At 38.0% G+C, this 19,071-nt stretch overlaps 1 protein-coding gene across 15 annotated transcripts in view; it reads left to right on the top strand.

Moving 5' to 3' along the window:
* Positions 1–19,071, top strand: part of LOC139354007 (uncharacterized) — a 978,888-nt gene that overhangs the window by 197,328 nt on the left and 762,489 nt on the right. For all 15 annotated transcript variants that reach the window (XR_011605075.1, XR_011605073.1, XR_011605072.1 and 12 more), the window contains exon 2: positions 16,422–16,726. Coding sequence is in view for 8 of the 15 variants with exons in the window: in XM_070998212.1 (XP_070854313.1) it covers positions 16,648–16,726 (79 nt within the window). In the remaining 7 variants the exon portion in view is untranslated. The remainder of the gene's footprint in view (positions 1–16,421; positions 16,727–19,071) is intronic.

Here is a 19,071-nt window from a genome sequence, read left to right as displayed (position 1 = left end):
TGCACAAGTCTGAAGGCGCACGCCCATTGACAATATCATGAGCCTCACGCCAACGACCTCACGGCTGAGTGCTAGCTCTAATACGTTCCCATAAAAGGGGTTGAAATCACGACCGCGCAACAACTCGCAAGTAGCCGACATATCTCAGTCAAGGAAATATTTTCCATTCTCCGTATCTGTAATTTTAATTCGAAATAAAATGTCAGAAGTTTATTTTGTACCATAATAATACATTTATTCATTTATTTTGGTATTGCGATCATTTTTGTTATATATAGAAATTAATTTTCTGCTTTGATTCCGGCGATTTGCATAGAAGAAGCAGGCGCACGTTCCCGACGTCATTTCTGGATTACAAAATGTAAAGTGTTCACCATAATTCGTAGTTTTGAGGTCATGTCCACCTCAATTAATAAACATAGTTTTTATGTTTAGAAGGTATTGAGAATGCTGACCAATTATCTCTCCTTTAAATTGTTCAATAAATTGGTCAATTTCCTCATGAAACTTATTTTGGTTAATTTTGTTTTCTTGCACATCTTTACACATCTAGTCTCAACTTTGAAATAATGTATAAAAATTATTTTATTGTATTGAAGCTACTTTTAAAAAATGTCAAAATAATGTATTCATTGTTAAGAGCACGAACCCCGCCCTTAAGGTGTGTTTCACAATAGGGAAACCGGTTTTCATTAAACCTGTTTAATGATGGACAGCCCATTTCCTCGACATTAATGAGCTGACGACTCCCAAAACACGTCTGTAGAAATCGTTTCTTTTCCACACCTTTAAAAATAATTTGTTTTCCGCTTGTAATTGTCCTTAGATACTTTCGAGTTTGTGAAAAACTATTTTCTCCATCCTTCAAAAAAAATTTGTGATGTGTATTGGTTAACCAAATTGCAGTCTTTCGAGATTTTGTATTTAGCAAAGTAAAATCATATATTAAAAAACAAAGAAGAACGCTATAGTCGAGTACCTCGACTATCAGATACCCGTTACTCAGCTAAATAGAGATATGCAAGTAGCAAAGCGAGATTAAAATTTTTGGACCAATCGATAGGTATTGTCGAGACCAATACATTTCAGTTAAAATTTTTTATCTAGCATAAAAGTTGGGGGCGTCACAGGTTTTCGCAGTTTGTGGGCGTTAGAGTGGGCGTGGCATATTCGCGTGACAAACTTGCGCTGCGTATAAGGCTACGGAATCTAAATCTGAAATCCCAATTCTCTATCTTTGATAGTTTCCGAGATATCCACGTTCATATTTACGATTTTTTTAAGTTTGTGGGCGGTTTATGGGCGTTAGGGTGGGCGTGGCAATCGGGTCAATCGATAGGTATTGATGAGAACATTACATTTCAGTTACAATTTTCTATCTAGCATCAAAACTGTAGGAGTTACAGTTTTGGGCGGTTTGTGGGCGTTAGAGTGGGCGTGGCAGTCTACTGAAACAAACTTGCGCTTCGTAAGAAGCTCAGGAATCTGTACGCCAAATCTCAATAGCCTAGCTCCCATAGTTTCCGAGATCTCAGCGTTCATCCGGACAGACAGACGGACAGACGGACATGGCTAGATCGACTCGGCTAGTGATCCTGATCAAGAATATATATACTTTATGGGGTCGGAAACGCTTCCTTCTGCCTGTTACATGCTTTCCGACGAGTCTATTATACCCTTTTACTCTACGAGTAACGGGTATAAAAATAGTTGACAACATAAAACGATATTACCAGGTCCCAACACCTCTATCATAAACTTGAATCAGAAATTAAATTGAAAGACGCTCCTATGCTAGCTAATGATGCTTTCGAAATGTGTTACAATATTATTATGGGATAGAACAAATGAATGCTTTAAAATTAATTCATCGTCTGAGAAAGATTACATTGTGAGAACTATTTAACATCTATCTATGGGAACCAAGCGAAAATCTGCGTTTGGAACGAAGATTAATAACCGACATGTTTCTTACAGAGGGATGGAGTAAGAAAATTAATTATATACAAATATACATAAAATATAATTAATAATGAATTTAATGAAATATGTTTACAAGAACAAAATATATAAAAAAATATTGAATGATCCTACAAATTTTGTATCTGACTGTAATTAAAACTCCAGGTACAAATGAAGGGAAAGTATTTTATTCAATGTCCTTGGGTCTTGGGCATGTGACTTGGATGACGGTCAGGGCGTGGCAATCGGGTCAATCAAGTAACGGGTATAATTAGATATGATGCAATATCATTTAATATTAATAATTGGGAAACTATTGAAAAATATAAAAAATTGTAAGATATATTATGAACATTATTTGAATGTGATTAATGAATAATTTTCTAAAATAAATAATTTTGGAAATATACATATAAGAACTATGTATTGTTCATGGGATACTATCACAAAAACATTATTATCTCTGTTGGCTTAAAAATTTTTAATAATTTTAATTCTAAGAATAAAATGAACTCCAAAACAAGTTTTTGAAATTTTTTAATATTTATTTGAAGAAAAGAGACAGAAATATATTGTGCATTACAGATACCTTGAGGGTCAGTTCTATGAGGTTGTAAACCAGTCTGAATGGTATGGAGTTGGCAGCCATTTGTTAAAAATTGGTATTCACCAGCGGGAATCTGTGAAATCAATAAATTTGAAAATTAAACTGCAAATACTAAACTCTTCTCCAGGGATTTTAGTTGGTAAATTGAATTGTAGGTAATCTAGTTGTTCGGAGCAGATCGCCAGCGCCTAGTCATGCGCGCATAGGTGTACGACGGCACCTGCATCGCTCTCTGCTTATCTTTCGCCTTCTTTCTTATACCCATAAAGCTGTCGCTTATCTATTCAGCAACTACTTTGTAAGCCTGCCTATGTCTATATGAAGATCTTGGAGCCAAGCTTTTTACACATTCACAGTCCGTCTGCCGCTCCGAATAAACGCTATACACTTTAATATAACCTATTCGTGCGTTATTAATTATAAATATAAGGGTGGCATATTTGTTGTCTTCCCCACAAACATTTGGTGACCCCGACGTGATAGCAGTTTTTATCGGAGTCTGCAGCTCGGTCTCGCGATCGTTTAATATAGTTTAAACAAACGCTTTGTTTCGCTGTCGTTATCGTGCATTCGGGCACAAACATACGAACACACATACATACATAAGTGCATATAAAAGTGCACAGCCGGCCGTTTGATTTTTTGTACATTTTGCGCTGTGAAAAAACACCAAATTTGTGTTGTGCAAATAATTCTTAACAAAGTGAATCGCATTTAATCTCTGTTAATAGCGCATATTACATATATACATGTACATATAGCCATACATACATTCGTTTGCCAGTTACATAATCCGCTGTTGCTAGGCAGGCAATTTATCGGCAAGAACAACAACAACAAAGTTAAAGGTTCCGTTGCATCTCGGCGACGCTTGTTAACCTTCACGTTTTCGCGGTAAAGGGTATACCTTACTTCATTTTCATTTCATATTTTTCTTTCTCGTGATTGAAAAATGTCTGATACGGAAAACTCGGTTCGGGCTCAAAATGAATCCACCAGTGACGTCGACTACTACCGAGTCAAAGCCCAATCTATTTTGCGGCAAATGAGCTCGATGAAATGCTATTTAAACGCTGATGCGGTTAATCAGTTTGACGAATCTGATCTGCTGGCGTGAATGGAATGGATCAATTCCTTAAACCAGGCATTTGATTCTGCGCAGACATCGTTGGAAAGACTGGACTTTGCAGAGATCTCGAGCGACCATCGGATTGAATTTGCTGAAGTCTTCATGGATGTGAAGGCGAAACTAAGCCGAGGCTTGGCGGCTCATCGCAAGTCACAATTGCCGGCTTCAACCGCTGCAAATTCAACATCTATTGACATCACTAATAATGCGGATCTTTCTTTTCGATCTAGAAAGCCTCGGTTGCCAAATTTGGAAATTGCTCGGTTTCATGGATCCTACTCTGAGTGGCCGGATTTTCTTGCGACTTTCACTACGGTCATCGGAAATGATGATGAGCTAAGCGACATTGAAAAATTACAATATTTGCGTTCGAGTTTGGGCGGCGTGGCTCTGGAAACCATACGCTCGCTCGAACCCTCGAATGCTAATTTTAAAAAGGCTATGAATTTGCTGGTTAATCGATTTGATAATAAAGTTTTACACTTTCAGGCACATGTTCAGGCAATATTCGGTTTAAAGGGTGTCGAGAAGGGATCTTCGAAGGGTCTTCGGGAGCTGAGCGATTGCATGAATTCGCATCTGCGAGCAATTCGAACCCTGGCCAATACGCAACAAATTTTGGATGGACTTTTAATTCACATCGTCACTCAGAAACTGGATCAGAGGACGCGGGAAAAATGGGAAGAGGATTTGTCAATCACTGAGCTGTCTACCTGGGATGCTATGGAGTCGTTTTTGGAAAAGAGGTGCAGGATGATGGAAAACTTGGATCAAGCCTTGGTAACTCAAACACCAGGCCAGCAGGTGGGAAAAAACTTGCACAAATATAACCAAAATACACTTATTGCATCTGCTACTAACTCAAATCATTTGACATGCTTATTTTGCGATGCACGGGATCATTATTTGCCAAAGTGTCCTCGATTTTTAAATTTGAGTCCGAATCTTCGATATAGAGAAGCAAAGAAGTTGCACCTTTGCCTCAACTGTTTGCGCAAGGGGCATAGTTTGCAGCAATGCAAGTCGACTCACTGCAAGTATTGTCGCATGAAGCATCATTCATTATTACACATGAACCATGACCTATCCGCAACATCAACCTCATTTTCATCTCCATCATGCGATCCATCCTCGAGCTCTCAGCCATTACCATCTACTTCATCAGCATTAGTATCATGTTCGCATACATCATCGCATCCTGATCATCATTTACCAAGCCCTCCACCCAAAGCCTTAAATATTTTGCCGATCGACTACGTGTTGCTTCCAACTGCTATTATCTACGTCAGAAATAGAATTGGAGCATTTATGCCTTGCCGAGCAATTTTAGATTCGGCCTCCCAGCTAAACTTCATAACCTCTCGCTTAGCCAGCCAACTAAACTTGAATCACAGAAGATCGCAAACGTCGATTTCTGGGATAGGAGAATCTTCCATGATCTCTGATAAGACTGTCGATATTCTTGTGCAATCACGGGATGCAAGCTATCGAGCGGCATTCACAGCGGTTGTGACTCACAGTATTACTGATTATCAACCCCATTTCATTATAAATGCAACATCGTGGAGGATACCGCAAAACATTTCACTCGCTGACCCTAATTTCAATCAATCACAACGAATTGACCTTTTACTCGGCGCTGGGTTGTTTTTCGAAATAATTTCTATGGGACAAATTCATTTGGATAGGGCTTTGCCAACTCTTCAGAACACCAAGCTTGGTTGGATAGTCTCTGGAGGGTTATCATCGAACATGCCAACTCATAAGTCGGTTTTACAAGCCAGCATCAAGGACCCAGCTGATTATTCCGATGACACACTTTCCGCCATTGTAAAGCGATTTTGGGAAATTGAGGACTTCACTTCGTCTAAGCCATCTTTATTGCCGGAAAACTTGCGATGTGAGCAACTTTTTACTGAAAATTGCATTCGACTTGGAAACGGCCAATACTCTGTTCGTCTCTTGACCACTTCCGGATTCGAATCTTTAGGTAATTCTTATTGCTTGGCTCGTCGTCGTTTCAAGAGTTTGGAAGCTAAATTAGATAGAAACCCAGCCCTGAAAGCTCAGTATTCAGCATTTTTGAGGGAGTATATCGACCTAGGTCACATGTCTCTTGTAACTAAGGAACCGCCAGAAACACAATTCTTTTTGCCCCACCATTGCGTACATAAGCAGGAGAGCACGAGTACGAAGCTTCATGTCGTTTTTGATGGATCTGCTAAATCAACTTCTGGTAGCTCTCTGAACGACTTATTTTCTGGCAGGACCAACAATTCAACAAAAAATCTTCAATATACTGCTTCGCTTTCGATTTTTTAAAGTTGCCCTTTGTGGAGATATCTGCAAGATGTACCGTTGCGTGCGTGTCTCGTACCCGGATGATTTCTTGCAGTGCATCGTTTGGAGAGAGAGCTCCAGGGAAGAGTTGAGTGTTTTTAAATTGAACACGGTGACTTATGGAACCAAGCCAGCTGCCTTCTTGGCTATAAGGGCCATGCATCAACTCTCTTACGATGAGGAGGAATCATTGGAGCAAAAATTGTTCGTAGAGATTTCTATGTGGATGATTTAATATCTGGTGGGGACTCAGTTGAGGAGGTGAGAGAAATTCGTCGTCAGGTGAAGGAACTACTGTCGCGAGGCCATTTTCCAATCCGCAAATGGTGTTCGAATAAGTCAGCAGCCCTGGAAGGAGAGTCTGAATGCGACAAGGAGCAGCTAATCAAATTTCACGATGGGTCGGGTGTCGTCAAGGCATTTGGACTAGTCTGGGATCCATCTTCTGATCAACTCCTATTTAATTTTTCTCAACTGCCAACCAATCAACGACCCACTAAGAGGGTTGCATTGTCGACGATTGCCAAATTCTATGATCCACTTGGTTTAATAACTCCTATTATCACAAAATCTAAGATTTTTCTGCAATCCCTATGGAGTGCGAACGTGGATTGGGATGATGCACTGCCAGAGCCCATTCTTTCGTCATGGGGGGAGTTGACCTCACAGTTATCGGTCGTACAGAACTTAAAATTCCCACGATTCGTACTGCAACCAAGGGCTTCCGTTGAGTTGCATGGATTCTGCGATGCTAGCATGTCAGCTTATGGAGCGTGTCTATACTTGCGATCGGAGACCAATGGAGAATCGAAAGTCCATCAGCTCTGTGCCAAGTCAAGGGTAGCTCCATTGAAGGCCTTAACAATTCCAAGACTAGAACTTTCCGCAGCGCTTTTATTGGCTGAGCTAATCGTAAACGCCAAGGAAGCCATAGATTTTGATTGCACCTTTCATTGCTGGTCGGACTCGTCCATTGTGTTGGCGTGGATTCGGCAACCTCCGAGGGAGTTTAACGTTTTCGTATCTAACAGAATCGCGAAAATTCAGGAGATGACGAAAGACATGTCTTGGCATCACGTTCCTACAAACTTGAATCCGGCAGACGTCGTATCGCGAGGATGTACCCCAAGAGAATTGTTGGAACATTTCCTTTGGGCTAACGGGCCTCCATTCCTTCTGCAAAGCTCGTCGAATTGGCCGTCCCTGCTAGACTCAGTAAAGGATCTTCCAGAGCGCCGTTCTGTGGCTCTAATTGGGTCCATTTGCATAGACAGTTCATCAAACTGCAAATTCCTTAACTCTTTCGATAAGTGGAAGTTGAACATTTATCGATTCATTTCAAATTGCAGAGCCAAATCTGCGCCGTTAAAAGGTCGACTTTCGGTGGAGGAGATCAACTCTGGAACTGTACTTCTTCTGAGGAGCATCCAACAGGTTAACTTGGCGAAGGAGTATGGATCTCTTAGCCAGGGCAAGCCGTTTCCACAGAAAAGCAAGCTGGTTTCGCTTAGACCTATACTCGGTTTCGATGGGTTACTTCGCGTGGGTGGAAGGCTTCAGAACGCAAACTTGGACTACGACACGAGGCATCCGATACTGTTGCCCAAGGATCATCCAGTCACCAAGGCGATCATCGTTTATTATCATGAGAAATATTTGCATGGAGGATCGCAGGCGCTGCTTGCCGCATTACGGCAAAGGTACTGGCCGATTGGAGGCCGCAAGTTCGTCGCCAGCGTTATCAACAAATGCGTCCGATGTTTCCGAATGAAGCCTGTTACTTGGGAGCACGTCATGGGTAGCCTTCCAGCAAATAGAGTGCAGCCTAATCCAGCTTTTCATACCACAGGAGTGGACTATTGTGGGCCATTCTATCATAAAGCAGAGGCCAGAAATAAGACACCCCACAAGTGCTATATCGCCGTCTTTGTCTGTTTTTCCACGAAGGCTGCTCATTTGGAAGTGGTCCAGGATCTCACGACGGATTCTTTCATCGCAGCGCTGAGGAGATTCATCAGCCTTAGAGGCAGTCCGCGTACCATTTGGAGCGACAATGCTACAAACTTTGTCGGTGCAAAGAGAGAGCTTGCCGAGCTGAAAGAGCTCTTTTTGAGCGAGCAGCACACTGCATCGATATCTTCCGTCTGTTTAGCTGATGGGATCGATTGGAAGTTCATCCCTCCGCGTGCCCCGCACTTCGGTGGTTTATGGGAGGCTAAATTTCACTTCTACAGAGTCGTCGGTGCATCCATCTTAGCCATCGATGAATTAAGAACTCTTGCATATGAGATTTCTGCCATCCTTAACTCCCGTCCACTCTGTCCAATTTCAGAAAATGCTGAAAGCCTTGAGATGCTAACACCGGCGCATTTCCTGAAGGGTTCCAGCTACACTAAGTTTCCTGAGCCTGGCATTACTCATCTCCGCGAAGACCGCCTCAGCAGATGGCAGCGGGTTACCCAGATGCAGCAACATTTCTGGAAAAGGTGGAGCAGCGAGTATTTGTCCCTACTTCAAGACATGAGCAAGTGGCGCGTCGAAACGTCTAACATCAAGGTTGGACGCATAGTTTTGCTTAAGGAGGACAACGTTCCACCCTTAAGATGGCAGCTTGGGTGCATCCAAGAAGTCATACCCGGCGGGGACGGAGTCATCAGAGTAGCTATGGTCCGTACAGCTACGGGTCTGATCAAGAGAGCCGTCGCCAAGCTAGCCGTTCTGCCCATCGATTCCGAGATAGTTGGAACCTTACCTCTTCCAACGGGGGGAGTATGTTCGGAGCAGATCGCCAGCGCCTAGTCATGCGCGCATAGGTGTACGACGGCACCTCCATCGCTCTCTGCTTATCTTTCGCCTTCTTTCTTATACCCATAAAGCTGTCGTTTATCTATTCAGCAACTACTTTGTAAGCCTGCCTATGTCTATATGAAGATCTTGGAGCCAAGCTTTTTACACATTCACAGTCCGTCTGCCGCTCCGAATAAACGCTATACATTTTAATATAACCTATTCGTGCATTATTAATTATAAATATAAGGGTGGCATATTTGTTGTCTTCCCCACAAACACTAGTCTTTTTAGAGTCTGATATCTTTTACTATATTCTGCTAGTTACATGTTATGAGTTAATATATTGGATTTCGGGTGCTCAATAATCCCATAAAATGATAAAAGTTTAACAACCTACTGTTAGGAAAAGATCAGATCAGATCAGATCAATATAACGAAAATAAAGTAGAGGATGCCATTAAAGCGGGAGGTCAGAACCAGTTTAAAAATTGTGTACATTGCTTAGAAAGGAAAAGAGAAAATCAAAAGAAATGTACAGTTTAGGTAGCTGGGGCAGCCATTGGAAAAGTCAAGTCTGTTACAGTGGTGGGTGTGGCTAGGGGTTGAAGCACGCAATACAATTCTAAACCTGTTCACATGATGGATAAAAGGATATTAGTTAGAGAAGGATGTAAATATCTTAAATATGAATTACAAGTACCCATCTATGACAAACCATCATTAATAAATATGAGGAACATATATTTCATCGGTGGGGAATTAGAGGGATCCAAAAGATCAAATTTATTAGAGAAGACTAATACTGTTTTTTGGTAAATTAAATAGTCACATGAAAACATATTACTCAATTAGTTAGAGAATATCAAACAACTAGATTTATCAAGCATTTTGATGGAAAAATCAAAGTATTGAATTAATATATATTTTTTTATTATCCAAATAGAAGAAATTTTCGTTTTTGGTCAAGGGATAATATTCCATGAATTTTTCCATTACCTTGACCTTTGCGCCTGCATCAAGGTATTTTAGCAATCCTTTGTAACAACTATTTGTGTTGTTGGTAACATTTATAAATTGTTCGCAAATAAAAAATACTTTCCTAATTATATATTTTATGACCTCTTTTATGAAGGGATAATATTCCATGAATTTTTTTCCAATACCTTGACCTTTGCGCCTGCGTCGAGGCATTTAAGCAAATCCTTTGTAACATAACTATTTGTGTTGTTGGTAACAGTTATAAATGGTTCGCAAATAAAAAATACTTTCCTAATTATATTTTTATGATCAGTTTTTATGACATTTGCGCCTGCGTCGAGGCATTTTAGCAATCCTTTACATCACCACCTATGTTTATTGTAGGTAACCAACTTGACTCTGGGGTTATGGTACGGTTAGCAATGGGTGGCTTGCTTAATGGGATTTAAATTATCGGTGACAAATTTATAAGTGAAAGTCACAGACATTTTTGGACAAAGGATACAATTGGTCATTTAGGTGTGGGTATACACATTTGTTATGGTGATAGAAAATGGGATAACCACAGTGTTTTTTGTTTTTTACTGTATTACGCCGGAGCGATTTCAATTACTTTCCCAATTATAGTTAGTTTTAAATCGTTTTTTGACATTCATATATTTTTTTCTTTCTAGACATTTTATTGTAGCTAATAACTATAGTTATGGGATGTAAGGCTAGCTATCGTAGTTAAGATTACATTTATTATACCTACATAAGGTGAAAGAACATGAAAAATGGAAATGTTTTATTTTAACAATATACTAGTTAAAGTGGATGATATTATTATATATTCTTAATATCTGTAATTATGAATCAAAATTATTTATCAAAGCAGCTTCTACACAGCTTTTAGACAACTTGTGAACAATTTATTTCTTAATTAGTTTTACAATCACAGGATACACCTTCCCCCAACATAATCGGACATGTTCCTCTAAGATTTATATATCAATCTTGAGCTATTTTGGCTTTGCATTCCTTCTTACGTACATAGCAAACACATTGAAAATCAGAGTGTAAGTTTTTACTTCACATCGAAAGTTGTCTAGTGATCAAGAATTTTTGATCATTCTTAACAAAAGACTATAAAAGCTCGTAGACGTTAATAACAACTAGTAACCAGCTTATAATAATTAGTAAACATCAAGTAAACAGATACTAAACATATATAAACCAGATACTAAACAGCTAGTAAACAACTTGTATACATCTACTAAACCACTTGTATACATCTACTAAACATATAGAAACCAGATACTAAACAGCTGGTAAACAACTTGTATACATCTAGTAAACAACTTGTATACATCTACTAAACATATAGAAACCAGATACTAAGCAACTTGTATACATCTACTAAATATATAGTAACCAGATACTAAACAGCTAGTAAACAACTTGTATACATCTAGTAAACAACTTATATACATCTATTAAACATATAGAAACCAGATACTAAACAACTTGTATACATCTACTAAATAGATAGTAACCAGCTAATCAGTATTGTAGTTAAAGAGTTTATTAAACTTATTCAGAATCTTAGACAATGATGCCTTACTCATACAAATAGTATACAAATAGAATAGAATTAGAAAACTAGAACTAGAACAAGGAAGAACGCTATAGTCGAGTACCTCGACTATCAGATACCCGTTACTCAGCTAAATAGAGATATGCAAGTAGCAAAGCGAGATTAAAATGCGCCACCTACCGGCGGTATACAGATTTAAGCGTTATGGGCGTTAGAGTGGGCGTGGCAAAATTTGTTATCTAGCATAAAAACTGTGGGCGTCACAGGTTTTAGCGGTTTGTGGGCGTTAGAGTGGGCGTGGCATATTCGCGTAACAAACTTGCGCTGCGTATAAGGCTGCGGAATCTAAATCTAAAATCCCAATTCTCTATCTTTGATAGTTTCCGAGATATCCACGTTCATACTTACGATTTTTTGAAGTTTGTGGGCGGGTTATGGGCGTTAGAGTGGGCGTGGCACTCTACTGAAACAAACTTGCGCTGCGTAAGAAGCTCAGGAATCTGCACGCCAAGTCTCAATAGCCTAGCTCCCATAGTTTCCGAGATCTCAGCGTTCATCCGGACAGACAGACGGACATGGCTCGATCGACTCGGCTAGTGATCCTGATCAAGAATATATATATTTTATGGGGTCGGAAACGCTTCCTTCTGCCTGTTACATACTTTCCGACGAATCTAGTATACCCTTTTACTCTACGAGTAACGGGTATAAAAATAGTTGACAACAAAAAACGTTATTACCAGGTCCCAACACCTCTATCATAAACTTGAATCAGAAATTAAATTGAAAGACGCTCCTATGCTAGCTAATGATGCTTTCGAAATATGCTACAATATTATTATGGGATGGAACAAATGAATGCTTTAAAATTAATTCATCGCCTGAGAAAGATTACATTGTGAGAACTATTTAACACCTATCTATGGGAACCAAGCGAAAATCTGCGTTTGGAACGAAGATTAATAACCGACATGTTTCTTACAGAGGGATGGAGTAAGAAAATTAATTATATACAAATATACATAAAATATAATTAATAATGAATTTAATGAAATATGTTTACAATAATAAAATATATAAAAAAATATTAAATGATCCTACAAATTTTGTATCTGACTGTAATTAAAACTCCAGGTACAAATGAAGGGGAAGTATTTTATTCAATGTCCTTGGGTCTTGGGCATGTGACTTGGATGACGGTCAGGTAATGATAGTTCACTGCAAGTGTGTTTGGCTAACACATCTTAGAAACTTTAACTTGCTTACTTTGATAGTTCTTAATAAGAGACTATAGCGACTCATAATACTTGTTAACATTTAGTTACCATCTAAAACCAAGTACTTTACAGATACTATACAGATAGTAACCATCCAAAATCAAGTACTGTACAGGTACTATACAAAAAGTATCCATCCAAAAACAAGACTAAAAAGAAAGTAACCATCAAAATACTGCTAGGTAACAACTAAATACAACGAGTCCAACGTGTCAAGTCTATGTCGGTATGACTACTACCCTAAAAAATTGTATATCTCTGGATAATCTTCAAAGTCAATACCTATAAAATTCTGGCTGGAGCAGTGGAGACGAAATTTCTACGGGATCCCCAATTAAAATTTGTCTGTACCATTAAAAAATTTGTTGGGATTGGCTGAGGATTATAAAAAAGTTTTGTTAAATTGTAAACACGAACTAGTGTGGATGCTAACTAAGAATCTTGGTGAATCTTGAACAAACCAGAAATGAACAAACTTTTAAACTGGAAATTACGAATAAAATCTGGAAAATTCCCCATGTAACTCTGAGCGATTTTACAAAAATTAAGATGTACGATATTATTAAAAGTTGTGTAAACCTACCAATCGCATTCCAGAGTTGGGATTTATATGTTAGCCCCAAATTGGGGTATGGGAGTCAACACAGCTGAAATGTGAAATTGTCGGCTAACCGCGAAAAACCAAGATTTCCCATAATTGGATTTACACTAAATGGAGAACTTATCGCAAATAACTTATCAAACTTGAGAGTTCACTTGAATTCTGAGTCATATCCATAATAATCGGAATGTTTATTTTAGTAAGAATTAGTATGCTCACCTATATGAAATGTATACAAGATTTCAATCTAGTTACTATAATCGTGAATCACAACCATTTTTGACCCCAAATGAATTTAAATTGAAGACCCCTATTATTGTGGTTGATCTTTCATATCAAAATGAATCAGTGAAAACTGGTCCTATTGATGTGAGAATTTCAATAGAACTAAAGACACCAAGTCATGAAAATATCCAAGCCTACCGTCTCCTCATACAAGACCGTTTAGTTGAATATAACCCACTAAACGGACTAGTACAACGAGTTGTTTAACATTAGAAAAATGTTGAAAGATACTGCTTCGATTGATGTTCAAGGTTTCTTTGATAATAGTAATAATTTTATTCTAAAGGAAATTGGAATTGTATTCGAAAAAGATCCAAACTTGAATAATAGTTATACCCGTTACTCGTATAGTAAAAGGGTATACTAGATTCGTCGGAAAGTATGTAACAGGCAGAAGGAAGCGTTTCCGACCCCATAAAGTATATATATTCTTGATGAGGAACACTAGCCGAGTCGATCTAGCCATGTCCGTCTGTCCGTCTGTCTGTCCGGATGAACGCTGAGATCTCGGAAACTATGGGAGCTAGGCTATTGAGATTTGGCGTACAGATTCCTGAGCTTCTTACGAAGCGCAAGTTTGTTTCAGTAGACTGCCACGCCCACTCTAACGCCCACAAACCGCCCAAAACTGTAACTCCTACAGTTTTGATTCTAGATAGAAAATTGTAACTGAAATGTAATGTTCTCATCAATACCTATCGATTGACCCGATTGCCACGCCCACCCTAACGCCCATAAACCGCCCACAAACTTAAAAAAATCGTAAATATGAACGTGGATATCTCGGAAACTATCAAAGATAGAGAATTGGGATTTCAGATTTAGATTCCGTAGCCTTATACGCAGCGCAAGTTTGTCACGCGAATATGCCACGCCCACTCTAACGCCCACAAACTGCGAAAACCTGTGACGCCCCCAACTTTTATGCTAGATAAAAAATTTTAACTGAAATGTATTGGTCTCGACAATACCTATCGATTGGTCCAAAAATTTTAATCTCGCTTTGCTACTTGCATATCTCTATTTAGCTGAGTAACGGGTATCTGATAGTCGAGGTACTCGACTATAGCGTTCTTCCTTGTTTTTTAATATATGATTTTACTTTGCTAAATACAAAATCTCGAAAGACTGCAATTTGGTTAACCAATACACATCACAAATTTTTTTTGAAGGATGGAGAAAATAGTTTTCCACAAACTCGAAAGTATCTAAGGACAATTACAAGCGGAAAACAAATTATTTTTAAAGGTGTGGAAAAGAAACGATTTCTACAGACGTTTTTTGGGAGTCGTCAGCTCATTAATGTCGAGGAAATGGGCTGTCCATCATTAAACAGGTTTAAAGAAAACCGGTTTCCCTATTGTGAAACACACCTTAAGGGCGGTGTTCGTGCTCTTAACAATGAATACATTATTTTGACATTTTTTAAAAGTAGCTTCAATACAATAAAATAATTTTTATACATTATTTCAAAGTTGAGACTAGATGTGTAAAGATGTGCAAGAAAACAAAATTAACCAAAATAAGTTTCATGAGGAAATTGACCAATTTATTGAACAATTTAAAGGAGAGATAATTGGTCAGCATTCTCAATACCTTCTAAACACAAAAACTATGTTTAAAACTACGAATTAGGGTGAACACTTTACATTTTGTAATCCAGAAATGACGTCGGAAACGTGCGCCTGCTTCTTCTATGCAAATCGCCGGAATCAAAGCAGAAAATTAATTTCTATATATAACAAAAATGATCGCAATACCAAAATAAATGAATAAATGTATTATTATGGTACAAAATAAACTTCTTACATTTTATTTCGAGTTAAAATTACAGGTACGGAGAATGGAAAATATTTCCTTGACTGAGATATGTCGGCTACTTGCGAGTTGTTGCGCGGTCGTTAATTCAACCCCTTTTATGGGAACGTATTAGAGCTAGCACTCAGCCGTGAGGTCGTTGGCGTGAGGCTCATGATTTTGTCAATGGGCGTGCGCCTTCAGACTTGTGCATGTGTCCCTTTTATTCCGGTCAGGTAATAGACAGGTGCGCATGTTGGGGTAGCTCTTGCTTGAATCCCTTTTATGATATGTTTATGACCCGTTTGTAGAAAGGAGAGATCTTGAAAAAATGTACCAGTTAAACATTCTGGGGCAAAAAAAATGTCTGTTTGAAAATATTCGAAATCTGAGAATCATTAACTTGTGGGATTTATTTTATTGGGGTTCTTTTGATTTCTAAATTAGTTTTACAATCATAAGAAACGTTATTCCCCAACATGTCCCTCTAAGGCAACCAGCTTTAGATGTTTTGGGCTTGCAACCTTTCTCACGTGCACAGCAACACCTGCTGAATATTAATTGCTGATAATGAGGCAAAAAGGTCACGTGATCAGTATTGTCACATGGTGGTGTGGGGTTGGGGGGCAATTTAGTATACTCTTTATGGATATGATCGTGACATTTTTGCTTTGCATGCAGCCATTATTTCCAGGATTGTAAAAGCGCTCAAAACTGTCTCAGTTTCCACAGTCGGACACACACTATGCTGCATCCAAGGAACATTTACAACAGTTGAGTTTAATTTAGCCTACCCATGCCAAAAACTTATTGCTTTGCTAAATTTCTGACATTTCCCTGGGACTCAAATTTTCCACGATCAAGCCAGCCCTTGTTTGCCAAGGAAATTCGACAGTGTATGCCTGCTTACTAAGCGGATGCGTGATTTTGATATAAATAATGGTTTTAATTTATATGTTTGGCCAGAGAGGTAGCCATAGAGAGGTAGTTATAGGGGTTTAAACCATGAGTAGCTTCGAATGTTTAAATTCGATGTATGTTGTTACCTTTTATCCTAATTTTTTACTTTTTTGTTGCAGATGGCATTGCTTATCATAATTAAAATCAAGTTTTAAAACAAAGAAGATCTATCTTTAAAAAAATGGAAACTATAAAATCGAAGTAATCAAAACAAACAAAAAACTAGTGAAGCCACTGTGGTACTTCGAACACAGCATAGCAGCTACGAAAAATTAAAGACACCAACTGCAATAACTAAATATTAAAAATAGTAGTCAACAGACTTTTTTAAACTGTCGTACTATAATGGAGCATCTGGACCTTGCGGGATATCATGTCAACTCATCACAAAATTGGAACAGACTAGGCGCATTTGAGCAGAATGGTGAGTTTCGAAGAGTGTTAATGGTAAAGTTTTAAATTTTATGTTAGGAATAACACACAAGTACAAAATATATTTTAGAATTAAAAGACTAAACATGGCCCTAAAGGTGTACCTACAATATACATTAAGAAATGAGTGAATTGCAAATAGTTTTAATTCCAATAATTATTGGAATGGACTGATTATAATAGTCTATGTCCTCTTGATCCGGATTAATAGCCGAGACGATGCCTGTCTTCCCGTGTTAACGCTCGGATCTGGGAAACTTTAAGAGCTAGATAGTTTGGATTAGCATACAGATTCTGGGAGTACCTGCTCAAGTTTGTTATTTCTTAAGGATTTTTAAGGATTTTGTTAAAATGTACATTTTGGTTTTATCTTATTACCAATCTATATTCCGAAAATCTATGAGATCGGAGTTTTTATTAAAAAGTATTGAACAACAATAATTTTAACCGCTAGGTGAAGCTAGTCGGAGATCATGACAACAGTCGCTTTGTAACGCACATTTTTTAAGATAGATGGTTTTCACTTTTTTTTATGCTTTGCTATTTATTTTTTGAATCTCCTCCCTTTGGATACTAACAATAAGTGTATCAAATCTTATACTAATTAACCTAACTAACAGTAATATGACTGGTATTGAGGTAACAGAACAGGTCCTACTATGCTTCCTTGCGGAAGATCTCGGAAACTATAAGAGCTACAATACTGGGATTAGGCTTGAAGATTCCTTATATTCCTGCGCAGCGCAAGTTTGTTTCAGCAGAGTACCACGCCCACGCTAACGCCCACAAACCGCCCAAAACTGTGGCTCTTACAGTTTTGATGCTTGAATAAAAATTTTAACTGAAATGTATTGTTCTTATCAATACCTATCGATTGATCAAAAAAAGTTTGCCACGCCCACTTTAACGCCCACAAACCGCCCATAAACTTCAAAAACTCGTAAATATTAACGGATATCTCGAAAACTATCAAAGATAGAGACTTGGGATCTCAGATTTAGATTCAGTAGCCTTGTACGCAGCGCAAGTTTGTTACGCGAATAGGCATCGCCCACTCTAACGCCCACAAGCCGCCCAAACCTGTGGCGCCCACAATTTTCATGCTAGATAAAACATTTTAACTGAAATGTATTGTTCTCGTCAATACCTATCGATTGGTCCAAAAAAAGTGTATCTTTGGTGTTTTTCAACATATAACCTCCTAAGCTTGGAAATAACATTTTAAATTAAATTAAACATAACATGAAACAAGTTATAGCTTCAGTGTTTTTTGACATATTATCATATGCTATTGTGAAAATCATTTTTTGTCATATTTGACATATGACACATTGTTGTAACCACTTTTGTATAAAGTCGTTAGTTTGGCAGAAAAACAGCTATAAATAACTTTATTTAGTACACCCTTAACTCGTAAACTAGTAAAGGCACGTACATTGGAAAAAAAGTAACAACACTATTATCTTTATTTTTAATTTAAACATGATTTCTGATCATGCTATTGAGGTACACTAATGTGAAAAGTAACATGACTGTGGACGGCAGTCCACTTTGTGACGAAGCCCACTGCATCACTGCAGTGATGGTCTGATCATAACTAGTGGTACAACAATCAAATGATATTACAAAGGATTGCATAAACAGAGACTGTACTAACTTTAATTTGCTTGGGAAAAAGATCTGTAAAAGTGTAAAAGCAAAAATTAAGAAAATTAAAGATGTATGAAAATTAATTATGTGATTGATGCTTAAAACAAAAACTTTTGATATCAAACAAAAACACCTTTTAACGAAGTAAAAATATAGTGACGACAGCACCTTCAGCAAACTAAAGTCCTGATATCAACTTTTGTCACGAAAATGTGTTATACGATCTACTAAATAAATACAATTTCTTAATTTTTACCTCGCTAGGAGGTGTTTTTGTTTGATATGTATACTTTACGGTCTCGGAAACTGCACCTTCACTGCATCCAAACTTCTGACTGAAATCATCCTCTGCAAGGGTATAATAAGGGAAACAACTTACGATTTAATCCCACGCATTTCAGACAAAATAATAACTGTAAGGGAATGGGCAGTAATTGGATTTGTAATCAAAATAATAGTTAGCTACGGCGATCTAAAATCACCAAAAACCAGTGCTTATCAGCAAAATTTGCAACAACAAACAAGTAAACATAAGAAACACCCAAAAAAATCAATAAAAATACTACAACAAACAGTAACGTGATCGCAACAACAACAAAGAAGAGTACTCAAAAATTAAAAAAAAATAGTAGAAACATACGAACACACAACCTTAACGAGACCGAAGGAGTTATTTATTGTAATTTG

The sequence above is a fragment of the Drosophila suzukii genome (assembly GCF_043229965.1).
Source record: "Drosophila suzukii chromosome 2 unlocalized genomic scaffold, CBGP_Dsuzu_IsoJpt1.0 scf_2c, whole genome shotgun sequence".
Classification (NCBI taxonomy): Eukaryota; Metazoa; Arthropoda; class Insecta; order Diptera; family Drosophilidae; genus Drosophila; species Drosophila suzukii.
This window is presented reverse-complemented; position numbering and strand designations above follow the sequence as displayed.